The sequence below is a fragment of the Pogona vitticeps genome, chromosome 1 (assembly GCF_051106095.1).
Source record: "Pogona vitticeps strain Pit_001003342236 chromosome 1, PviZW2.1, whole genome shotgun sequence".
Classification (NCBI taxonomy): domain Eukaryota; kingdom Metazoa; phylum Chordata; class Lepidosauria; order Squamata; family Agamidae; genus Pogona; species Pogona vitticeps.
This window is the reverse complement of record NC_135783.1, coordinates 287,765,408-287,791,774: the sequence shown is the minus strand read 5'-3', so window position 1 is coordinate 287,791,774 and position 26,367 is coordinate 287,765,408. Positions and strand designations below refer to the sequence as shown.

The window sequence follows — 26,367 nt, the reverse complement described above, 5'->3', positions numbered from 1 at the left end:
CCCAGCCAGCATGTCTACCATGGGAGATAAAATCCAAAACAGTAACTGGCCATCACACAGTCTCATACTTTCTTCTATCACCGGGTAGACACAGCACTGACTCTCTCCACCCCCACCCCTGGCCCTTTCTCTCAAATTTCTGAGACAGCATTGCCATTTCATCCTTTGTAAATTAACTTGGATAATGAGATAATTTCTGAAGATTTTAGAAAGCACATTGTCAACAGGTTTTAAAGGGAGAAGAAAAGCTTGGATTCGACTGGATATTAGTTCTGTCTCAGAACAAGTAGAACTGAATTAACTAATCCTTTGTATCTTTCTCAGATCTGATTCCATGGCATAGATCTGCTGCACAGTTGAGCAAATATTTGATCATTTGGGCATGGAAAGATTTGTAGATGTCTTTCATTTCTTCAATTTCCAAGCTACTTACGAGGTACAGCATAAAACAGCTACTTTAGATAATAATCTGTGTTGGCAATTCTCTGAAATGCAGAGGCTAATTGTACTATGGAATACAGACAGAGTATGAAACAAAACTTATAACAACCACAGTTCTGTCTGTTGAACTAAGAAGAGAACAGAGACACATTAATCAGCCACATTGGGCTTCCTCGTTTCTTTTTAAGGACACTGGAGACATATAGCTGAGTCCATTGTGTAAGCTGTGCTGCACAAAGCCTGTAAATCTTTTCCTTCCTTATTAAAGGTTGGAGAATTTGTCCTTCCATACATAACACTTCAATAATATAAACCATTAGCTCTGAGATTATATGACCAGAATGCCTGAACCAATTTCCTTCAATCTTTTACTCACCAGCATGTCTCTTAACAGGAGGGAAAGTACTGTGTGACTTTCTTGGGGATATTTCACATTGTTTTGGAGAGAAATTCCGGAAATCTGTGGATTAAGACTAGAAGGTGGATTGACCCTTTCCAATTATTTCTTTCACTATATAAAATAAATCTATGGATTAAAACTAGAAGGTGAGTTGACCTGTTCCTATTATTCCTTTCACTATATCAGATAAAAATAGTCTTGAATGTTTTTCATATTTTCTTTATACCCCAGCGAGTTTCTCTGAAGATGAGAATGCAGCCAGTGGTCAGAAGTGATGAAGATGCCTTGGCCCTTGGCCCCTCTGGTTATTTCCCAATTGTTTCCATCTGCAGTGGGAGTTCTGGACTAAAATGTGAGTCTGGTACTCAGGTTGGGGAAGAAAACACCTAAATGGGATGAGTTCTTGGGCAAATCGGCAGGCAAACATTTAAGAACTTCCTCATTCTCTGCCTCTCCAATGAACCTTACCCTTTCTGAAGATTTTTTAATTATTTATTTATTTGTTTGTTATATTTTTATACCAAACCATCTGGTGGCCTTGCCACTACTCTGGGCAGATTCCAGTAATAAAATAAACATACAAAGAAAAGCCAAATCCCACCCAAACCAAAAATGTAAAATAAGATATACGTATCTCTATAGCAAAACAACAGATCTAATAATCCAGATGGTGACAATGGACAAGATAAAAAAAATACAGGGTATAACTGTCAGAATAAAACTAGATGACCAACAATTATAAAGGAAGGATGTCCTGAAATGTCTCCCTGAAAATCAAATATCACTTTACAAGGGTAAGGCAGTGAACAAGTTCTCCTCACACAGTAGTTTTTATCCTTGTGTATCTCATGCCCACCAATCTGAGTGTTATCATGACCAAAAAAAGACCCCCTTTTTAGGAGGAGGACATTTACATGTTTACCGGCAATAAGGCAGTGGGAAGGAGGAATGGGAGATCACAAAAAACATGGTCGGCATCCAATTGGTAATCCCAAATAGAGTAGACCTATTGAATAAGTGGATATACATAAATGTTGGCACACCTTCCAGCAACTGATTTAATGAGTCTATTCCATTTGGGACCAAGAACTAAATTTAGACTGTGGAGTGTTCCAAGTGACAACTAGCATCTCAAAATATTATGGATGATTCATCCATGGCTAGTAGGGTTCTCAGGAGACAGTGAATTCTCAGTAACTAGTATGGAAACCCTGTGTCCCATATAAACTAACTTGTGTTCCACCAGTAATATTTGTAACACTAGTTACACACATTGTGGATTGAACATGGGCCCTCACCCTTAAATGGTAGAGTGGGCGTGAAGTAATTAAATGTTTAGCTGTATTTTTTGCACCATAAGACTCACCTTTTTCCCACAAAACAGGGGTGTGGAAAGTCTGTGCGTCTTATGGAGCGAAGAAAACAGATTATATTTTCCTGTTTTCTTCTCCTAAAAAATTGGTGCGTCTTATGGAAAGGTGCGTCTTATGGAGCGAAAAATACGGTATTTTGTACAGTGGTGCCTTGACTTACGAACTTAATTGGTTCCAGAAGATGGTTGTAACTCGAAAAGGTTGTAAGTCGAAGCACCATTTCCCATTGGAATGCATTGAAATGCAATTAATCTGTTGCAGCCGAAGAAAAAACAACAACAAAAATCACTGCAAGACCCATTGGAAACACGATTAATCCCTTCTGGTTGAAAGGGGAGGGGAAGCAATCAAGCATGCAAGGTAAAAAAGGTAAGGAGTGGTTTTTACCAATTCCACCCCCACCCGTGGGTTTCCATGGCTGAACAGGGATTCAAATCCAGGTCTCCCAACTCTTCGTCTGTCATTCTATCCACTACATCACAATGGATATCCATAATTGTATTACTCACCTGCAAACACTTACATTGGATTTCTTCAGGGCTGGGAAATAATTTTTATTTATTTATTTTATTAGATTTATACCCTGCCCATATAGACCAAAGGTCTACTCTTGAAAGAAAACCTAAAACTGAGGGCCAAAATACATTGTCAGTTATCAAAAGATGGCACAGGAAGGTAGCACTTTATCACTTGTTTTTAATGGTGTTACCAGGCATCTAAGCTAGGCAGTCTGAAAGCATAGGTTAAAAGGGGCAGTTTATCTAATTTATAACAGGAAAATCTTTCAATAGATATTAAAAATATTTTCTGGCACTGTACCAAGGAAGATGTAGCTGTTAATAGAACACACCATCTACCAGCACTTTATTCTAAACTTGGCAAAAATATAGAAATAAGTCTCTGTGTGACACCATTTACTGCTACAGCTTACAATGAAGAATTACAAAGGTTTTGCTGGGAAATACGAGATGTTAGGTAGTCCACCGTGACTAGATAGGCGGGATATAAATTAAATAAAATAAATAAATAATAAATAATAAATAAATAAAATAAAAACCTGGACTGAGAAAATTTAGAAAAATATTGAAGAATGGGTAATTAAATATTAGCATCCGATTGAACAAGAAATACTGCAAGCACAACTTCCACTTCTTCACTGCTAGCAGGTGAAGCTCTATTTTGAAACGCAGGCCAGTTAAACATTGGAGCATGCCAAGATTGGCCCAGGGGTCTGCAGCAGACAGTTAGTGAAAGATGGGGATCTGTTGAAAACAATGTGGCTTATGGTGATAGTTCAAGGTGATAGTTAATTCCCACTTGCACAATTGGTATACAAAGGCATCCATGGAAAAAACAAATAGGATTTTGCCCCATGTTTCATTTCACAAATTCAGTTGGACTCAAGTGCAGTAGAGGCTGGTGGCTCTGATCTCAGCTGTGCAATGAATCCACTTGAGGTCATAGTCTGAATTTTATAAGATCTGCTCAAAGTCCCGAGCCTATTTGGGGGCAGGAACATATGATTCAGTACCTCGGATATCTCCTACAAAGTATTCACTAAAACACAGACCAGATTCACTGCCCCACTGTCACTGGAGTCACCAGCCTCCACTGAATAAAGGTAACTTGGAAAGTGATATTATTAGAAACACAGAAATGGGTTTGGGGTATTGTATCCCAACCTTATGTATAAAACATTTTTATAAAATGATTTCTAGGCAATTCCTCTTACAATCTCTTTTGCTCCTCTGAGATAGGACAACAGTTACTCCAGTGGAACTGAGAAGTATTAGTGATGTTGTGCAGCAACAGCAGGCATTTGCAAGTTTATAGTTTTATACAAAGTATTATACATCGTTGTATTTAAAACAAGATTTAAAATAAATGTATTCAAAATAAACAGTTTTACATAGTCTCTTGCTGCAAAGTGCCATCAAGTTGCCTCAGAATTAAGGTGAATATAATAAAGTTTTGAATTATATGAGATGTTCATGGAGTAGTTTATTATTGCCACTTCCAAGCGAGTTTCCATGGCCAGGTAAGGATTTCAATTCAGGTCTCCGGAGTATCCGTTCATCATAGTATCTACTATATTACATTGGCTTTCTTTTTAGTCATTGTATCATGCCAAAAAAGAAGAGGTGAGTAGTATAGCTGAGGGACACCAAAAGATGTGGACAGCAGCTCATGGAAGAGCAGAGAAGGAGTCACTTTCCACAAACTGTAGTGTTTTGGAGGGGAACACACTCCTCTGATCATAAGCCATCTATGGACATCACCCTTAAAGCATGAAAGTTCCTTGATTTTAAATTGCAACCTCTTGAAGATAGGCAGAGAGTCCTGTCCAAAATCTTAATATAATTTTTGTTTGACTGTTACTTTGGTTATTCATTTCGTGACCAAGGGACCGTGCCACCCTAACCAGTAAAAAGAATTGGCTTGGTCATCATTTCAGTTAAACAACTTTTTTATGGAGTTACCCAGGTAATAGAGATATTCTTTCAGAGACAGCACTGAATATCAAGAAGGAAAGTTTCGATTCAGCTTTGCTGAGCACCACAGTGCAGCCTACAGCCTATGCCATCATAATAGAAATGACCCATCTAAATAAAAGTTCAGAAAAGGCATGTTAGATTACAGTTGTTTTAACTGATATTGATTTAATGTTTCAATTTATTATTGTGCATTGCTTGAATAATTACTGTACCTTGGTTCTTCTAATCGTTTTTATTGTACATAATTTCAAGATATTGGCTGAAATCCTGTTCCATAAGTTACATTGTCTAAAGCTGATGATGCCACCAGGCTATGACATTTTTTCAGAAATAAACTATTACTGATTTCCCCACCCTGCAAAAGTCCTGACGCTCTTGTGGAATATCTTTTGTCTTCAGAAACCTGCTGGGGGCTATGGGGTGGGGGTGGAAAATTTTTAATCAACACCAGAGACCATAGAGTTGTATATATTAGGCTGGACATAAATGCAATGTATAACTTATAGTTTGTAAGTTATGGCCAGAATCCTATTAGTTAGTGTGAGTGCAATGCTGTAAGCTGCCAGAAGTTAACAAGCCACTGCTTATATTGCACATCAGTCTTTTGAGCTGGTATTCACAAGGGAGACAAGCAGCAACTTGTTAACTAGTGGCAATTTGCTGTGGTGATTCATGCCACTGTATTTCACTCATAACTAATCCATAGGATTCTAGTTATAATAATTTATACCTATAAGTAGTATGATAAATTGCTCTGGTGGGGCAATTGCAGTCTCCTAATCATTCCTAATAACATAGGAAAAGAATGTCAGGATATAGAAAGAGAAAAAGCAAGCCTCAGTTCTGTTCAAACCATGTGTTTTCCATGGTGTGTTTATTGGGAGGCGGGTGGGTGGGTGTGGGAAAAGATGCTAGCCATTTAAAAGTACTCTGAAACTATTCTACCTTTTTCTCCTTCATAGATTTTCTGCAGCAGGATAAAGGAAAAGAAGTAGTCATGTAAAACAAGGGAAGGGAGGATTGCTGAGATGAAGTTATTACATAGCCCTCTCAGAATTCAGAGAATGAGGCAGAGTGATAGCATAATAAAAACCTCTTCTGAAACCATTCTCTGTTTAAAGAGATCAACTGCCCATGACCTATTTCTGTCCATAACTATTCTGCTTGTTGTTTTGCTCTTCCTGCCACTAATGTCTCTGCTTAATTAAAAATAATAACTGAATGGACAGAATACGCAAAGGCTGGATTTTGTGTGTGTGTGTGTGTGTGTGTGTGTGTGTGTGTGTGTGTGTGTGTGTGTGTGTGTGTGTGTGTGTGTGAGTGAGTGAGTGAGTGAGTGAGTGAGTGAGTGAGAATTGTGAATCTCTCTGACTTGGATATCTTTTGTCCTGAGACATTTTTTTTAAAATTATTATTAATTTGGATTACAAACTACCCCACATTTCAAATGACATTTCAAAGGAAGCATAGCTGGAGTCTGCCACAAGGTGTGTATCAGGATGCCTTTGTCAGCAGCCCATAAGAGCAGATCAGGTCATGAATAATTCAGGTGAGGAAAGCATTTGGCTTTTCCCTCATACCTCCACGATAGGTCATAAGTGACTAAGCTCAGAGGACCAGGCATCCTCCTCAGTTTAATTAAGTCTCTCACTCTACTGAATTAACACTTCTGTTTTATTGTACCTTGGGGCGAAAATAGTTATTAGGATATAGAACAAGCAAATTATTGCTAAATGCCTTGGGCAAATTACTCAGTACTTCCTGACGGCCACTTTATTAACCACTTTTGGCATCATCCAGAAAGCTCAGGTTGTCAAAAACTGGTACAAAGATAATGTGTACCACATGAAATGAAAGACACCACCCCTGCCAGAAGGTGTGTGTCAGATCTGTGATGATATAAGATACATAGCTGTGACTTTTTCAGCTCAGTTTAGGAGTTTCAGCTCAGGAACGTGGATCAGTTTTTAGCATTAAGGGCCAAAGGGCAGGAGTGCAGTATAATAATAATAATAATAATAATAATAATAATAATAATAATAATAATAATAATAATAATAATAATAATAATAATAATAATAATAATAATAATAATAATTGTTATTGTTATTATTCTTATTCTTATTCTTATTCTTATTCTTATTCTTATTCTTATTATTATTATTATTATTATTATTATTATTAAGGAGTGTAAGTATTCACTATGATAGTTACATAGCTGCTACTCCCTATAAAGCGAGTCTTAAAAATACAAGCAGCTGGAACAGTGTGTACACTAACGAAAGAGCAGCTTTGTTGCAACATTAATGGCTCTTATTTTCGCTTTCAAGACAATACTGTCCTCAAATACTTTGTATTACAGGAAGAAAAACTTGCAAAAACATTCTCTTCCTGGGAAAATCCATTTCTTCTTGCCATTATCACCTCTCAGGCACCTTCACCACGAAACCTAGACACCAGTTCCTAGTGTCAAGAGGTTAAGCATTAGCCAGGGAAAAAACCCACCTCAGACCCATAATTTATCATCTTTTTTAAAAAAATAATATTTTACTTCTGTTTTTTTAAATAAATAGCTGAAAGAGCTCATACAAGTACCAGCCTGCCCTGTAAAACATATTCACCTCAGGTTCACCTTGTTGTTGCCTGAAGAGCCACGAAAGAGCCCAAGACAGCAGCATGGGGCACAGCATAAGGGTGCACTTTAATCATGGGATATTCCTCAGGTACTATACAGTGAGCCTGTGCTCCTGTTAAAAGTAACAACATTTTACCATTTAATTGAAGACACTGTCCCTCATGAAATTTATCCCCTTCTATACTATTTTCTGCTCGTATTCAAAGGAGCGAGCACTGGTTTGAAAATAATACACACATTGAAATCAAATAAAACATGCAACAAAGCAAGCAGTTCTATGCATGCATTCTTCCTATGTGTGTCTGTGTGTTGCCTGGGCCTTTCAGTACAGTGGTGCTTCTTCCTGTCTCCATAGCTTAGATGTATCAGATAGATGGGCCTTGAGCAAGAGATCTTCAGGCAGCCAAATGCAACCCTTCCCTTTAAGCTAGCTTTTGATTTTTGCAACCATCTTGTAAACCCCTCAGCAAAACAAAACAAAATGGAAAACCAAACCACACTGTACATTAGCACCCCCTTTCACATTTCACATAATATGAAGTAGGAACCCTTCAAGGGAAAATGAAAGGTATTACTTCTGTTTGATTATTTTCCTCACCCTCTGACCTGCTCTGTGCCAGTCTGTTAGAAATAGTAAAACTGAGAAGTCTTGTTACCACTTCACTCATTTTCCAGATGGAGAAGAGCGTGTAAATGTGTCTAGTGCTCTGCAGGTGACATCATCTCTCCAGAACAGGTGATCACTGGAATCACTGGCCAGACGCCAGCACACCATCGACCCCCAAAGTAAATCCCATAACCTAGTGACCCAGCTGCATCTGAGTGAACTTGAAATTATGCTCCAAATCGTACTTCATCCCTCCAAAATGAAACCCAATTGAATCTGTCAAGGAACTGCAGCCAGACCTTTAGATCTTCCTTCATCCTGACAGAGAGTCTCTGCCGGTTATGTTGCTTTGACAGGCCCTTTATATACTCATAAAGCCCCCTAAGAAAAGCCCTACCTGGTGTGACTACCTTCCACAGAAAACTGAGATGCCCAACCACCTCCTGAATCTCCTTCAAAGTGACCTTGGCACAGAGTAACATGCTCCAAATTCATTGCTTACGGCCTGTTAATTTTTCCTCCGGCAACCTACAGGATTGATGGGCAATGTCCAACTCAACTCCTAGATAGGTGAGGACCGTGCATGGTCTTTCATACCTCCCCCCCCCCGCAAGGGGGACACCCAGCTCCTTATTTAGCTCCTGAAAAAAAACTCATAATGTGTTTGCAATGGGAAGTTCCTTGCTGTGGCATTCTCCTTTATTACGTTAAATAGTCATGCATTATTCATGTTGTAGGCTACTGTTGTTGAGAGGTGGAGCTGAGAGAGAGGTAAAAAAGGCGGAGCCTGAGAGTGAACAGTCGGCCAGAGTGTGGAGTCAGGAAAGTGGAGTTGAGTTAGAGATAAAGTGATATTTGGGAGACCTGAGGTGTGATTAGTCAGAAGATTAAATAGTAACTGTAAGATCAAATAGAAGATTGTTATTGATGATTTATAAACCTGAAGAAGATACATATAAAAAATTATCGAAACATCTGTAATCAATAAACCTGTTTTATTTAAAAGACAGTGATGAATGGACCTTCATCTTTCTTTAGAAAAGTATGTTGCTTTAGTTATCAACTGGTGGCAGCGTGTGAAGAGGAGTTTGGTTTGCCTTCATGTGCTCAGTGGTTGGAAGATAACCAGGGGTAACTAGGGGCAAACGCCACACTTGCTTTCCAAAAAAGAAAATATTATCCAAATAATGTACCATATGGGGGAGCCCCATTCTGTGGTTAAACAGTCACTCCAAATAGGAATTGAAACACTTGAAAACAGTGGAAGATATCGAGCGCCCCATATGCAATGCCCTATGCATGTAGTATAAACCATCAAAAACAAAGCCCAAGAACTAAAAATCCCTAGGAGACACTGGTAGCAAGTAAAATGCAGACATGATGTCACATTTTGTGAACTCAGTACCATATCCGCATGCCCTAACTATGCACACAGCTGTGGTGAATGATGTGTATTCGACAGCACATAGCTCTCAAGAAATCCTATCATTAACCGAATCCCCAGCTGGATATGACAAATGGTGGATCAACCAAAATTCACCAGGGGCCTTTTTAGGCACTACTCCCAATGGGGAGACCCTCAAACTTGGTACTGGGAGCTCAACAAAGGGGCCAACCATCTTCTCTTCTGAAACTTCCTTTATAATATTTGCGCACACAACTTTCTCTCCCCCCTTGAACTGATTTCAAATTTCCTGTCATAGTGGCAACCCTTTCCCCCTGTCGAGGGATCTTAAAATGAAAACTAAAACCTTCCCATAAATATCTGGCAGCTTCTCTGTCTGGATAAGATTCTAACCACTTTTACCAGACTGGAATCCTAATTGGACTGGGGCCCTTTTGAAATAATAGCCAGCACTGGGGCCCTCATGAATCTTGGACCTTCCTGAATCCTTGCCTCCCTTGTCCCTGGGCATCCTCTGAAATACGTGGCTGATGCATTTGATGTTCAACAGATGGAGCACTGCTGCCAGAATTTGCATGGCTTCTAACTGCATGACCCATGGCATTAAATTTCCAACAGACCAGGTGGAATTGAACCACCTGGCCCCCAATTCACAAAGAATGATAGTCATAACTGCCCTCTGAATCAAATGACCACTGTCAAATCAATCTCCCAGGTTGGGACATGAAAATATCATCAACTGCAACCATAGTCCATGGTGATGCACATCCCAATACATGTTGGGGTTAATGGCTGCCATCACAAGGAATCCCTCATCATAGAACAGCCACACATGCTCTGGAAAATCAATGTAAAACCTGTAGATCAAATCCATGTACTGAATCAACAAAAAGACCCATGAAGGCTGTGCTTTAATGATGCTACCAGTATTAATGAAAAACCTGGGAAGTCAATTGACCCAACACCTTTCTGGTTTCTTTTTCTTAATCTCTCCCTCTCCCTGTCTTTGTCTTCATCTCCCTTTTTCTCCTCCAGCTCTCTGTTTAGAATCTCAAAATCATCTACAAATTTTCTTTTCACATCTTTTCAACCATAGACAATAGGAGTTGATCCCCCAGGGACAAGGGCTGATCCCTATAAGGGAAAGCACTATGTGGCACAGAGTTATACCCCACGTCTGGAATGGAGGGGAGTGACTGGGGCTTAGCCCCATCCAGAAAGCCTAGAGTCTGCCTTGGAAGTGACTATTGTATGTAAGACGCTATCCAAGGTTTCAAAGCTGGTCTGGGTGCTACTGCTGGGACTGTGTCCCTCCCTTTGTCAGCTGTCAAATGAGGAATAGTCATCATGTGAGGGGTCAGTGGGTTCACTGCCCCTTAAAGCTGAATGCCCTCACCCTGCAATTTGCCTGCCGTGGGTCTCAGCTTACCTGGGATGGATGTTGCTGCAACTGGTGTATCTCCAATAGCTCCATTTGTCCCCCGCAAGCTGCCATCTGCCATACTGCCCAATCTCTCCCTCTGGCTTTTCACCAGTTCTTCTGGAACAGCTGCCCTGTGTTCTTCTGTGATCACCTGTGGCCTATATCTGTATCAATTTCAGCATTTTTTTCAATTTTTGTATTTATTTTACACTTAACCCCTGTTCTAACTCCCTTAACTCCACTGGGTCCACAACCCCCCCTAAAAACGTTATTGATCTAATTGATATGCATTATTCTGAATTTTATGCTTATCAATGAGATCAATAACATTTTCTTCTTTCTTTCCTTTTCCTTTTCCTTTTCCTTTTCCTTTTCTTTTTCCTTTTCCTTCCTTCCTTCCTTCCTTCCTTCCTTCCTTCCTTCCTTCCTTCCTTCCTTCCTTCCTTCCTTCCTTCCTTCCTTCCTTCCTTCCTTCCTTCCTTCCTTCCTTCCTTCCTGTTTATTTTTATTTACATTTATTTCTTTATTCAATATGAACTATTTGTTCCTCAGCCATGAGAGTCAACTTACACCTCAGCTATGCCCACTAGCCACACTTAGCCTGCAGACCAGAGTGCCCCCTCCACTGACAATTCTCTGTTCTCATTCTCTCTCTCTCTCTTTTTTTAAAAAAAAATTAACCCCTGCTCCTTCTTTCTAATCTGGTGTTACTGGGTCCCCAAGGCTCTGCCACCCTGGGTGACGCCATCAGAATCCTCCAAACTGGGTGTGTGTGTGTGTGTTTGCACAGCTCCAATTCCTGGTTTTACAAACCACCGCTGCACATGAGGTAAAAATGAAACCGCTTCTCCTAATCACTCTACCTGCCCCCATGTGATCAGAGGCAGAAGAGAGGCTGAGGTCAGGGGAAGCAGTCTTTTAAAGAGTCACTCTGACTAGCTCCCCCATCCCAGACATCATTAGCTTGCGCTTACCAGTTCCATATGGGCAGATAAAGCATCCCTGCTGTAGTAACTCTGCACCTTGCGGGGAGAACCTTTTGTTCAAATGTGGACAATTTTATTTGTGCATATTATAGCTGTGTATCCTCAGGAACGCACAGCCGCAGAATTGCACAGATTTACAGGGCAAGGTGCACTTCATCCTGCTGCTATCCTTACTTGTTAGAAAATAAATATTTTCATTGGGAGGTTACTCAGTAAATTTCTTTTCCATTCTTATGCTATAGTCATGCAGAACACGGGTATTCAAAACTCTTATGTATGAACTAAATTTAATAGCAAAACATTTCACACTCTCAAAGCATGCTGACTGGTCTCAAAGGGATTACAGCAGAGCAAAAGAATTCCAAAAGAATCTTTATGTATGAAAAGAATACCTGCACAACACCTTCTTCTAGTCAAAATGGCCTGTGCTACTCACTTGTCCCAGGCTGGATGTCTGAGGATGCAGATCCTGAGAGAGGCTTGGAGGGAAAAAACTAGGAACTAGGCCTTCTCGGTGCTTGCTCCTCTACGCTGGAATCAACTTCCTCCGGTATCCACCTGGCCTCTTCACTGGCAATTTTAAAGAAGCTTTTAAAAACTTGGCTGTTTTGACAGGCATTTTATTCTGATTCACCAACAGAACCCGGTGAAACTATTAGTCAGTAAAACTGTACTGCCATTTTAAATGCTTAAATATTTAAATTTTGTGTTTTATTATGTTGTATTTGTTTTTATATTAGTACTGATGTTTTGATAAGTGGATATGATTAGATGTTTGCCTATTGTTTTGTTTTATATTGTAACACCCCCCCCCCCAAGAATGGTCTTTGGTTAGATGGGCAGTATATAAATAAAATAAGTCTTTTTTTCCCCTTGGTATGCCTCTTGGATTTTATGATGTTGATTTTTTTAAAAAGTATTTTATTATTTTTATGACATACATATCTCCAACAAACAACAACAGAAATACCTACAAAACCTACAAAACAGTAACACATAAAACTAACAAAACATACAAGACTAACAAAACAAACATATAGGCAGGAAGGTATTTCTCATACCAGCTTATCTATTATATAGATTCTGACTACAGAAGTAATATATCCGTGTGCATCTGCACATGTTATATTCCACATCACTATTTTATATATCTAATTAAGCATCTAAACATCCTAAATTTATAATATATATATTTTAAATTCTCTCATCTGCATTTCCATCCATCTGTCTCTCATCATATCCATCATAATATCCTCACAGGCCAATTCATTCCTTGATGATCTCCATTCTTAGCATAATCATTCTTATGGTTCACACATATTTGATATTTCCATATAGATGCCTTAAAGCAAAACATCCAATATTATTATTCATCATCATTTCTAAATTTCATAAATCACATATGGTTGTCTAACCTTAAATTTCATATCAGGCTAAATTTGCTTATAGTATATTAGTCATGTTGTTTTATATATTAATTATATATTAGTTATATCTATCTTAAACCAATTGACTTCTATTATTTATTCAGCAAGTAACTTCCTCCTTTCTGGTTTCTATTTATCAGCTCCAGTGTCATCAAACCGGGATTGGCTCTCTAATCTTGTCAACATTGTCACTATTATGGTCACACATATTTAATGTCTCAATATACATGCCTCACAAACAAAGTGTTTTCCAGTTTTGAAATGCCATCTATAATATTTTTTTAAAACATTTTCTATGCGATTGCCTAATTTGATCCCAATGTAGTCAGTATTCTGGTTTTGGAGCAACATAGTATATGACCTCTGATCGTAAATTCCTGCCCTCAGCTTTGCCCATCCCTCCCCTTCTAGATTCTTTCTTTTCGGAACAGTCTTAAGGAACATTCTCCCTTCCCTGCCCCCCCCTTTTGTCTTTTTTTGTCATCCTTTGAAGAAGAGGAGTCTTTTTCTTCTTTCTCTTTGGCTCTAGTTTCTCTTCAAATCGTACAGATTCCTCGCCTCTCTCTAACGACGGTGGCTGTTTCTCCGGCATTGAAGACTGTTCATTAAGGATCTGGTTAAGCAGTTTCTCCTTGCTTTCGATCTTTTTGTGTAAAGCAGAAACAAACAAACAAACAAACAAATAAATAAATAGATAAATAGATAAACAAACAAACAAACAAACAAACAAACAAATAAATAAATAAATAAATAAATAAATAAATAAATAAATAAATAAATGATGGAATCACAACAAATTTTCCAGTTCCAGTCTATTAACAAAGGTATGAACCAGAACAATGGCTTCTTCACACACTCCAGGTGTTAATATGCTCACTACAGTCCTTAGTGCTCAGTACTTTTTGTGTGTCCTTCAGTTACAAGAGATACCCCTTTTAAAAACTTTTAAATACTTTACAATGTGAAGTAAGTTCCAATAGAAAGAGGGTGATAACTGTTCTATCAAGCAGCTCTAGCGTCAGGTAAAAAAAAAAAATCTTACTTTACCACATAATGACAGAATGTTTATGTCAATCTAATGGTTACAGCTAATATTTACATTCCCTCTCACTCTACTGTCAATACCCCACCCCACCCCAAATATTGTGTATGTGTGTGTAACTGGCAAACTGCATTTAATGCATCAAAAAAAACAGACTGTGTGCCCATAAAAACAAAATCTATTGTAAATGTGCTAGTCTCAGAGATGCTACGTGACTATTTTGCTGCTGTGGACAGATACAGCTAATTCTATGCAAATTGCTATTGATTTCAGTGAGACCTAAACTTTATTCAGACATTCCCCAAACAGTTAATTTGAAAGCAAGAGCAGAAAGAGAGTTCTAACCCTGCCCACTGCCTGTCACTCTCTCCGCGTGAAGAAGGATTGTCTGAAGTAGAGGCTACTACATGTGGAGACTATCTATGGTATTGGGAATTCTGATTATTGGAGGATATCCATTTGAATGGAAAGGCTCCATGTGTAACACACTCTTTCCTCTTCAGGCAGTCTCTTTCCCTGTGGAGATAGTGATGGGCAGTGGGTAGGGCTAAAGCTTTCTCCCTGCCCACATTTTCAAATTAATGCTTTCTTGACTGCTTGATATAACAGTACTCTTTAGAAGAGAGAACAACCTAACATGACATGGATCAACTCAATAAAGGAAGCCATTGCTGCTGATTTGCAAGATTTGACCAGAGTTGTTGCCGATGGGACATTTTGGAGCTCATTAACTCATATAGGCATCACACTTCAAAAGTGACTTCATGGCACCTATAACCTTTGTAACGACTTTTTAAAAATTACTAAGCAATAGTGATAGGACAGGTGAAATGGCTGAGGTGTCCAACTGTCAACTGGAGAATATGACAGGGTGTAGGCACATAAGCTCTGCTACCAGCCACAAAGCAAAACCCTGCAATTTCACAGCTTAAACAAGAGAGCTTTCAAATATTTGTTCTCTTTTTTTTACTATATCTGTTTGTAGTTTACAATAAGATACAAAATCCTCTTGCAAGTATGAATCCCAAAGAACTTGTTTGGTCAGGAAGGAGTTAAAAAGTTATCTTTATGACAGCCACCAACTGTGTACTGACTGACAGGTTCACAAGTTCAGATAGCTCCAGTTGAGGAATCACATTTGCTAACTCTCTTCTTCCTGACACACCTGTAACATGTATGCACAGTATTATTATTATTTTTAAATTCACTGTTTCTTCCATTTGAAAGGCCTTTTAAAGAACCAGTATTTCAGCCCTTTCAGCCCTTCCAGCCTGGATTCTTTCTAAATAAAGAAGAGCAGGTAAGGCCAACCATTTTCTTTCAAGATAAGCAAAATTAGTATTATCAATTTAAGTGAGGTATTTTAAATCTGGTATAGTCTGAGGATGCCTATTTCAGAAATGGTGGTAAAATAATTTTACTTTAAAAAAAACATAGCTTGAAAAAAATACCATGTCCAAATTTCCGTATATTTTGCACAGAACAAGAGCAGACTTTCTGCTAGAATGATATCAAATTGTTGATCCAAAGCCCAGTTTAAAAACTCTAATGGGGGGGGGCTGCCCCCATTTTTAGAATTGCCTTGTGGAATGTTGATTTGCTCTGCGGCATTCTAGTGCAACTATAATACCGTACTATGTGAATGCATTTTATAACTAGATGCCTGGATGTTCAGGCAAAGCTTCATAGACAAACTGCTTCATTCATTTCAGAGCCATGTGCATGGGCTAGTTAGTTTCCCACTTAATGTGCTAAATAAATAATGGATGTTTAGATGATTCCCCATAGAAGCCTAAAGCACAAACCAGCCAAAAATTCAAGATTCAATTAGCAGAAAGGCCATTGGGAACAGGGTGAGTACGCTATAGCTGATGAAAAGGCTGCCTGCCACCAGTTGGAGCTCTCCAAAGGAGCCTACGTTTCATGCTACAGGACCATTAGAAGGGGACTGGCCTTGCCCCTGTAGGTCAGCTTGTGATTTCCTCCTTCTCCTTCTTTTAAAGATATTAAGAAAAAAAATTAATAATAATTGGATGCAACTTGGGTAACATTAAGCAATGCATTTCCCACTACTAATTGCGTTTCCATGCTGTGAAGGATAAAAAGTTTTAGCAGACCGAAGCATGACAAATTTGTGGACACAGCAGGTTGCTTATTGGAGCAGCACAGTTGTACACTTTTTATCAGAGAGTAATTATGGCATATTGGCACCGTGGTTATGTTCCTGTTGATCCCTTTAGGACTGCAGTGCAATACTGTGGTGGGTAATAACTAAAAGCTGATGACATAGGATACTGAAATAGGTTGAGACTGAGGGGCACAACACCATGCAGAATATGCATGCAGTAAACAGATTCATCTTCTTAAGCATCATTCTGGGTATGTTTCAGTTACAGAAGCTCAAGAGCTGGCTTTGAAATGTTTTTCACATTACAGGCCCCAGAATCCAACTGCTAGCATGGCAATATTGGCCAGGGGATTCTAGAAACTGGATTCAGAAATGTTACTGTTTTAAGCTGTGCTCAAGTGTCATATAAATGTCCACTCTTAATTTTCTGTTATAAGCTGCAGGTGGCAGAGGAAAACACAGCAGCAAAGAAGGAGCCATGGCATCTACAGTAGGGAAATCCCATGGCTGTTGAAAGGATTGGGTGGTGACACACAACACCTCATCCTAGTCTTCCTTGCCTGCCATACATTTGATCTGCTTTTTTCTTCTTCCCAGCAAACTCTTATCCCGTGTCCTCTCTCTCTCTCTCAAAATAAATAAATAACTGACAAGCCCAAAATTAAAAAGGAAAGGAAAAGAACATTGGATGGATATGCCTCCTCCTCACCTTTCCTGTATTGTTTCCATATTTAATACTTTCTATATTTTTTTCACTCCCCGTCTCCGTTCTCCTTTTCTTGTGGTGGCTTTTTCCCCCTAAACATGAACACCCCTTCATTCCCTTCCTCTTCCCCTTAGGACCCTCCTTTTTAAATCTTCCCTCTTCAATATTTGCACCCCAGAGGGAGGCCCCAGTTGCCTCTATATTAGTTATGGTCCTGGGAGATACCGACAGAGCTGTTCAGTTTATATTCACTTCCCTATCAGGGGCTGGGAAAGGCAGCAAAGGCCTCTGCCCTCTGGCCAATGAGTTTGCATACTGTGCTCCAGCAGGAGAGAGGAGCTTGGCTTAGCTTGGCTTAGGTTAACCAAGGCTGCTGTTTCAATTTCACGTTTTACTGATGCTTGAAGGAGTCCATCTGCTACAACTCCACTCTGGTGAGGAGGTGAAAGGAAACATGGGGTTTGCTTCTTTTTACTATTTTTATGGGTTCTGCTATAAGTTTCCTTGAGAGGATTCATTTTATTTTATTTTATGTGTGAGGGGGAAATTCTTTGAATGCTTAGCGGGGTGATTTTTCTTTATTGACGAAAGTATGTTCTTAATTGTGTTTAATAATTTTGCAAGGATAGTGTGGCACAGGATGGAGGGTAGAAAGGAGACTTCCATTTGTCCTGTAAGCCCTTATCTTTAATATGAGAGAAGATGTGTGCTCCAGGGTGAGGAGAAAGAGAGAGAGAGAGAGAGAGAGAGAGCTGTTGAGATAGAGGCAGAGAGAGACTGAGTCTGAACTGTGGTAAGGCTGCCTTTGTTCAGAGGAAATTAGATAGCAGGACACCTAAAAAAATCTTAGAGATGATTCCTAACATGAGAAGAGTATCAGGTTTTCAGAAGAAAACAGCTCCTTGCCCTGTTCTGAATGAATGACTGGACCAAGAAACAGTTCAATTCAATTTTTTAAAAAACCACTGATATGTAGATGTGGGATATTGTGCTTCTGTATCCATGATTCAAAACACCTGGAAATGCATTGTTCAAAGGAAAAACGATGCCAAGCTTTAAATAGCAAAGGACAGTCCAAATATTGACAAAACAACAGTCAAGATGATCTACAGCAGTGGTCCCCAACCTTGGGCCTCCAAGTCCTTCTTGGACTTCAACTCCCAGAAATCCTGGCCAGTGCAGCTAGTGGTGAAGACATCTGGGAGTTGTAGTCCAAGAACATCTGGAGGCCCAAGATTGGGGACCACTGGTCTACAGGATACCCTCTTCTGCTCACTACCATTCACACTTGTTGAAAAATAGCCCTGACAATTGCTCTGTTTGTGGGTGAGAAGTCGTGAACTGATGAAAAAAGGAGTCAGCTTCTGGAATTTTCCCTTGCTTGGTGACTCTTTGTGAATGGTACTGAGCAGAACAGGTTGTGCTGTAGAGCATCTTAATCTTACTCTTCCCCTTTGAATTGTTTTCAGACTCCAAATTTTGCATCCTAGGGCACAGATGCAAATTGGAAAACTGGAGATATTAAAGGAACATTTTGTGCAAAGATGGACATAATAAAGGACAAAAATGGTAGGGACCTCACAGAAGCAGAAGATATCAAGAAGAGGTGGCAAGAATACACAGAAGAATTATACCAGAAAGATCTGGATATCCCAGAAAACCCAGATAATGTGGTTGCTCACCTTGAGCCAGACATCCTGGAGAGTGAAGTCAAGTGGGCCTTAGAAAGCATGGCTATCAACAAGGCCATTGGAGGTGATGGCATTCCAATGGAACAATTTAAAATCTTAAAAGATGACGCTGTTAAGGTGCAACACTCAATATACCAGCAAGTTTGGAAAACTCAGCAGTGGCCAGAGGACTGGAAAAGATCAGTCTACACTCCAATCCCAAAGAAGGGCAGTGCCAAAGAATGCTCCAACTACCGTACAATTGCTAGCAAGGTTATGCTCAAAATTCTACAAGACAGGCTTCAGCAGTATGTGGACCGAGAACTCCCAGAAGTGCAAGCTGGATTTCGAAGGGACAGAGGAACTAGAGATCAAATTGCTAACATGCGCTGGATTATGGAGAAAGCCAGAGAGTTCCAGAAAAACACCTACTTCTGCTTCATTGACTATGCAAAAGCCTTTGACTGTGCAGACCACAGCAAACTATGGCAAGTCCTTAAAGAAATGGGAGTGCCTGACCACTTTATCTGTCTCCTGAGAAACCTATACGTGGGACAGGAAGCAACATTTAGAATTGGCTATGGAACAACTGATTGGTTCAAAATTGGGAAAGGAGTACGACAAGGCTGTATATTGTCCCCCGGCTTATTTAACTTATATGCAGAATACATCATGCAAAAGGCAGAACTGGATGAATCCCAAACCGGAATTAGGATTGCCGGAAGAAATATCAACAACCTCATGTGACAAACCCAGACCTACTGGGATATGTCACACAGTTACACTAAGCTGCCACCAACCATTCCCTTTAAGAAGTCACACAGACCAGGGATGGATTTTTAAACAATAAAAAGAATAAGGTTTATTTAAATACACACAGGGAAAAATAAAACAATCAGGTGAATAAAATAAAGTAACGTGGCTTATTCTCACTCATACAAGCATACAGTTTGGTTCACCCAGAACCCTTAACTTGAAGCACAGACCCTGAACCTATCAGTTCTGGCTAACCAACAGACACCTGAACCTATCAGGTTGGTACTCTGACACACAGTAGTACCCTGTCTGACACACAGACTCCCACAACAGCTTCTTCTTCCCAGCTGCTGCTTCGTCACATCCCAGTGTCTCACAGTGTCTCTCAGCATCTCTTAGTGTGTGTTCCTTCACCACACAGGCATCACATATTTATACAGTACAGCCCCTCCTCCTGATGTCCCGCCTTCCACTCCCCATAGGATGGAACTTTCCCTCCAAACCCATGACAGACAGGTAACATCAGTGCTGTATGTAACACCTCCCCTCTTTATAAGTTGTTTTGTAGGGGGAAAGCTAACGTGCTTTTCACCAAAAAACAACCTGAATAAAATACACAACAACAGTTATACATACCATATTATACTTACTTATACTTACATTCTAAGTTAACCATAGCAAATATGCATTTAACCATTTACCATATACATTACATCCATTTACCTTTATTCATACAAACCAATTCAAAACCAGGTACATTTAACTGTTTGTCATCATTATATACACATAGTCCATGTTCTTTCGCCGTCTTCATTCTTCAGGTCTTCTTGATAAGGCGTCAGCAACACAGTTCACTGACCCTCTGACCACCTTCACTTCAAAGTCATAGTCCTGTAGGTTTAAAGCCCACCTCATAAGTTTGCTATTGTGGGTTTTCATTGTCTTTAACCATTGCAGTGGTGAATGGTCAGTGCACAGAACAAAATGTCTTCCCCAGATGTAAGGCTTGGCCTTCTGGATTGCGTAGACTATGGCCAAACACTCCTTCTCCACGGTTGCCAAATGTCTCTCACCTTTTTGAAGTTTCCTACTCAGGTAGGATACTGGATGCTGGTCACCATTCTCATCCTCCTGGCACAGAACTGCTCCTACGCCGCTGTTAGATGCATCTGTGTAGATGATGAACTCCCGGTCGAAGTCTGGAGCGCGCAGCACAGGATAGTTGATTAACGCCTCCTTCAACCTCTGGAACGCCGCCTCACAGTCGCTGGTCCACGGGATGCGGTCATCAGCCTTCTTCCTCGTCAGATCGGTCAGCGGAGCCGCAATCTCGCTAAACCTCGGGATGAACTTTCTGTAGTAGCCCACCAACCCAAGAAATGATTTGACCTTTTTCTTGGTGTTGGGTCTAGGCCAATCACGAACAGCTTCTATTTTGGCCTCCAGGGGTTTTATCATTCCTCCCCCTACCATGTGACCCAAGTATTTTATTTCTGGGCTACCCAGCTGACACTTGCTGGCCTTTACTGTTAGCCCTGCTGCACTTAACCTCTGCAGCACTAACTCCAGGTGTATCAGGTGATCTTCCCAGGTATTACTGAAGATCCCTATGTCGTCAATGTAGGCCACTGTAAAGTCATTGAGCCCTGCCAAGGTCTGGTCCATCAGCCTTTGGAATGTGGCTGGTGCATTTCTGAGACCAAAGCTCAGGACTCGAAACTCATAGAGACCAAAAGGGCTGCAAAAGGCAGTCTTTTCTTGATCCCTGGGATCAATTCTTAATTGCCAATATCCCTTTACCAGGTCCAATGATGAGATGAACCGACAACCCCCTATGGTTTCAATCAGGTTGTCTAGCCTGGGCATTGGGTAGGCATCAGGAGTGGTTACACGGTTTAATTTCCTGTAATCAACACAAAACCTAATGCTCCCATCAGGCTTGTCCACAAGGACTATCGGAGAGGACCAAGGACTAGAAGAGGGGACGATTATGTTCTCCCTCAGCATTTCGTCCAGCTCCTTCCGCACCTTGTCCCTATAGGGTCCCGTTACTCGGTATGGGGATACTGCCTGCGGGGGTGCATCCCCTGTGTGGATCCGATGCATCACTCCCTTCACTATCCCCGGCTTGTTGGAAAACACCTGTTGATATTTACTAAGCAGCATTTTTAGTTCTTGCTGCTGGTCTTGGGTGAGTGCAGGACTGATCTTTACCTCCTCTGGGTTGTATTTTACTTCCCCTCTACCCTCCCAGAAGGGTAATTCAGCTTCCTCACTCTCAGCTGCTTTTATCGCGAATAAAACCCTCTGTTCCCCTCTGTAGTAGGGTTTTAGGGCATTCACATGAACCACCCTCCTTGCTTGGTTCTCCTCCTGCTCTATTAGGTAGTTCAGGTCTGACATCTTGGAAATGACCCTATATGGTCCTGCCCATTTGAGCTGCAGTTTGTTCTCTCTGCAGGGCCTAAGCCAAAGCACTTCCTCCCCTGGGTCAAAGTGCCTCTCTCTAGCTTTGTGGTCATACCATGTTTTCTGTCTGACCTTCTGAGCTTGCAGGTTTTCTGCTGCCAGCTCTAGATTTCGCTTTAGGTCATTCATCAAGGTGTCTATGTATGTCACTACGTCTTGTGGGTCATCCTGGGTGATCTGCTCCCAATTTTGTTTGATCAAATCAAGGGGCCCTTTCACCCCTAAGTGTGCAGCAAACATGTCAGAGTGACCCCTTTGTAAGATCATGGGGCGATACTTTTCAGGTACCACCAGCTGACTTCTGATCCCATCTCCCCCTTTTGAGATATCCCTCAGGGTCTCTCTATATAAAATCCCCTTTTTCTCCAGAAATCTCACTGGGGTTTCAGGTGTTAGCTGGGCGTCAGTCACCTGTTCAAAACACTTTTGGAGAGTGGCGTCTGCCTTTTGCTCCTGTCCAAATCTGCTGTCTGTGGTTAAGGTTTCCACCACAGCTTCTGAACTCCCCTCTGCTTCCGTCTCTGGCTCATCATTACCCCCCTGAACTGTCCCCGTGGTGGCTTGTGAGCGTGTAATCACTAGCACCCGTTTCACATGTTCAGCCAGGTCATTTCCCACGAGCACGGCTGCTGGCAGAGTCGATGAAATCGCTAGCCGCCAATCTCCCCTCCAGCCTTGAAAGTTGACAGGTACCTCTGCTACTGGCAGAGAGATTACCTGCCCCTCAATCCCTGCCACCTTTATGCTCTCCTTTGGGATTATAAACTCCCTGGGAATAATATCTGGATGGCACAGGGTTACCTGGGAACAAGTGTCCCGCAGCCCCCTATACTGACGGTCAAGTATTCCCACGTCCACCCCGGCTGTCTCAAACAACTGAGAATCTGTTTTCACCAGCAAGCAGCGCTTTACCTCCACAAGAGGACCATTTTCCTCAGCCTGATCAGCAGAGGTAGCTGTTCCAGACTGAGTAGTCATGGCAACTGGCTCCCTCAGTGACACTGAGCCTTGCTCTTTCTGGACACAGAACACAGCTTTTGGCTTGGTCCCACTAGCATTCTGAGGCACCATTCCTTTTAGCTGCTTTAATTTCTCACATTCTGAGATTAGATGACCCTTTCCCTGACAGAAATAACATTTTCTGGTGTATTTTGATTCTCTCTCATCTTGTTTTGGTTTTCCCTCCAAAATCTGAGGTCTTAGTTTCATGTCTGAGGGCTTCCCTTCACCATGGGCCCCTCCCCCTTGCTGGCTTTTCCCTGGTCCCTGAGAGTACTTGCTGTAGGTTTCTTTGGGTTTACCCACAGATTTCCCCTCACCCAAGGGCTTTCTTATTTGGGAAATAAAATCTGCGATCTCTGCGGCTGCTGCCACAGATTTCGGTTTCCTTTCCCTCACCTGGAATTTCAATTCCCCCTGCAGGACTGAATAGAACTGTTCCAGTGCTATCAAATCTTTAAGCTGTTGAAAGTTCTCTGTCCCCTCCTGCGATAGCCATTTCTCAAGCAGCCTCACCAATTGGGCCCCCACTTGGGTAAAAGTCTGCTCTGGCTTCTTGGTGAGGGACCTGAATCTTTGTCTCAGCTGTTCCGCATTTATCCCATGTCTGGCAAACACCAGTTTTTTAAACTCTGCAAAATCTTTCATCAGTTCCTCAGGCATCTCGGCATAAACCTCAGCCAGGCTACCACTGATTAAAGACCGCATGATGGTCATCTTCTCAGTTTCCCTCACTGAGAAGTCCACAAACGCTCTTTCCACTAGGGAAAAGAACACCTCAGGACAATCTCCCTTGTGGTACACAGGGAATTTCTTCAGGTCAGCTTTAGACAGTTGGCCTCCCTCAGAATCCCTATTGTTATTATTGTTCTGGTTCATCAGTTCCAGTTTTTTTAATTCAAATGCCATTTTCTCTCTCTCCAATGCCAATTCAAATTGTCTCTGTTTCTCCCTTTCCTCCCTTCTTTCTCTCTCTAATCTTTCTTCTCTTTCCCTTTCCTCCATTTCAAATTGCCTCATCCTCAGTTCATGCTGTTGGGCTATGAGCAATTTTCTAAGTTCTGGGTTCTGCTCTCCTGTGCTGTCACCCTGCACTGAGCCAAATTCATCCTCAGAACCTTGGTCAATCTGGGGGTCTTTCACTTCACTCATTTCGGCCATCTGGCTTCGAGTCAAGGGCATAATCCCCCCTCAGAACAGGCTGCTTTAAAAAGTCAAGCCTCAGAATAAAACGACTACTTTTTTTCCTTCTTGCCTCAGAACCAGCTCTCCCTAGAGACTGCTGCTGTTCTTCAGCACTAACTTGCAACAGTATCGAGTCAGAGCCTACCCCCCTCTGCTGGGCCTCTCAGCTGGCAAGCTAGCTCACTGTTACTACGCAGTTTTGCCTCAGCTTTTTTCCCGCCAAAACTAGGCTGCCTCAGAGCACCTTAATCTAAGTCTCCCCAGTTGGCACGTTCTTCTACTAGCGCACCTCCCCGTGAGGTACACCTAGAAGATTACCTACGCGCCTCAGACTGTCCCTGACTAGACCCCCCTTGCTCTGGGCACACTTGCCAAGGCTTTGCTGGACCACTGGACAACTGGACCAGTCGTATCCCACACGCTGGACACCAATCAATGTGACAAACCCAGACCTACTGGGATATGTCACACAGTTACACTAAGCTGCCACCAACCATTCCCTTTAAGAAGTCACACAGACCAGGGATGGATTTTTAAACAATAAAAAGAATAAGGTTTATTTAAATACACACAGGGAAAAATAAAACAATCAGGTGAATAAAATAAAGTAACGTGGCTTATTCTCACTCATACAAGCATACAGTTTGGTTCACCCAGAACCCTTAACTTGAAGCACAGACCCTGAACCTATCAGTTCTGGCTAACCAACAGACACCTGAACCTATCAGGTTGGTACTCTGACACACAGTAGTACCCTGTCTGACACACAGACTCCCACAACAGCTTCTTCTTCCCAGCTGCTGCTTCGTCACATCCCAGTGTCTCACAGTGTCTCTCAGCATCTCTTAGTGTGTGTTCCTTCACCACACAGGCATCACATATTTATACAGTACAGCCCCTCCTCCTGATGTCCCGCCTTCCACTCCCCATAGGATGGAACTTTCCCTCCAAACCCATGACAGACAGGTAACATCAGTGCTGTATGTAACACCTCAGACATGCAGATGATACCACTCTGATGGCAGAAAGTGAGGAGGAATTAAAGAACCTCTTAATGAGGGTGAAAGAGGAGAGCAGAAAAAAATGGTCTGAAGCTCAACATTAAAAAACCTAAGATCATGGCCACTGGTCCCATCACCTCCTGGCAGTTGGAAGGGGACTATATGGAGGCAGTGAGAGATTTTACTTTCTTGGGCTCCCTGATCACTGCAGATGGGGACAGCAGCCACGAAATTAAAAGACGCCTGCTTTTGGGGAAGAAAGCCATCACAAACCTCGACAGCATCTTGCCAACAGAAGTCCATATAGTCAAAGCTATGGTGCTTCCAGTAGCGATGTATGGAAATGAGAGCTGGACCATAAAGAAGGCTGGTAGCCAAAGAATTGATGCTTTTGAATTGTGGTGCTGGAGAAGACTCTTGAGAGTCCCCTGGACTGCAAGGAGAACCAACCTATTCATTCCTAAGGAAATCAACCTTGTGTGCTCACTGGAAGTACATATCCTGAAGCTGAGGCTCCAATACTTTGGCCATCTCATGAGAAGAGAAGATTCCCTGGAAAAGACCCTGATGTTGGGAAAGTGTGAAGGCAAGAGGAGAAGGTCATGAGAGAGGGCGAGATGGTTGGACAGTGTCATCGAAGCTACCAACAAGAATTCGACCCACCTCCGGGAGGCAGTGGAAGACAGGAGGGCCTGGCGTGCTCTGGTCCATGGGGTCACGAAGAGTTGGACATGACTTAACGACTAAACAACAACAACAAGAGCACAGATGCAGAAACCCATCCATGTGATCACCATGTTATGTGGGTGTTACCCATGTGGACAGGAACCATTTTACCTACATCCAGAGTGATTTAGTTAAATCTCAAAGCAATTCTACTAAATGGCTCCACTTGACTTCGGAGGCTCTTCACATAATTAGTTTCCCACTTAGGCTCTTGGTGGCACTGGCTGTTGTATTGAGTAGGCAATACTATAGGTAGGCAAAAACTGAAAGAGGAAAGAGACCGTGAAGGTAGCCAAATGTTTCCCATAAAATGTTACAGTCTTTGGATACCAAGTAAAGCTTTTGCTTGGTGACCATCTGGAAACAAAATGACCTTACCTCCTGAAATGCTATGCAGATTGGAATGAAGTTATTTTTCTTATTTCACACAGAATTTTTAGGGCAAGGCATACTAAATGTGTAAAAATACCCATTTTTGAATAAGGTATATTTC

The 26,367-nt window shown here is 41.3% G+C and overlaps 1 protein-coding gene and 1 long non-coding RNA gene across 2 annotated transcripts in view; one reads left to right on the top strand and one right to left on the bottom strand.

Annotated features, from left to right (window-relative positions):
- The first annotated feature begins 321 nt into the window (after nucleotides 1–321).
- LOC140702676 (uncharacterized) lies at nucleotides 322–6,058 on the top strand. Its single transcript, XR_013543058.1, has 5 exons — nucleotides 322–436; nucleotides 836–987; nucleotides 1,073–1,193; nucleotides 2,476–2,583; nucleotides 5,672–6,058. It is a non-coding gene; the product is annotated as an uncharacterized LOC140702676 (long non-coding RNA).
- A 13,428-nt stretch (nucleotides 6,059–19,486) lies between these two features.
- Nucleotides 19,487–26,367, bottom strand: part of LOC144587869 (uncharacterized) — a 33,328-nt gene continuing 26,447 nt past the window's right edge. Inside the window, exon 2 of the mRNA XM_078389328.1 lies at nucleotides 19,487–24,599. Within this exon, the coding sequence (XP_078245454.1) occupies nucleotides 20,305–24,144 (3,840 nt within the window). The 5' untranslated portion in view covers nucleotides 24,145–24,599 and the 3' untranslated portion in view covers nucleotides 19,487–20,304. The remainder of the gene's footprint in view (nucleotides 24,600–26,367) is intronic.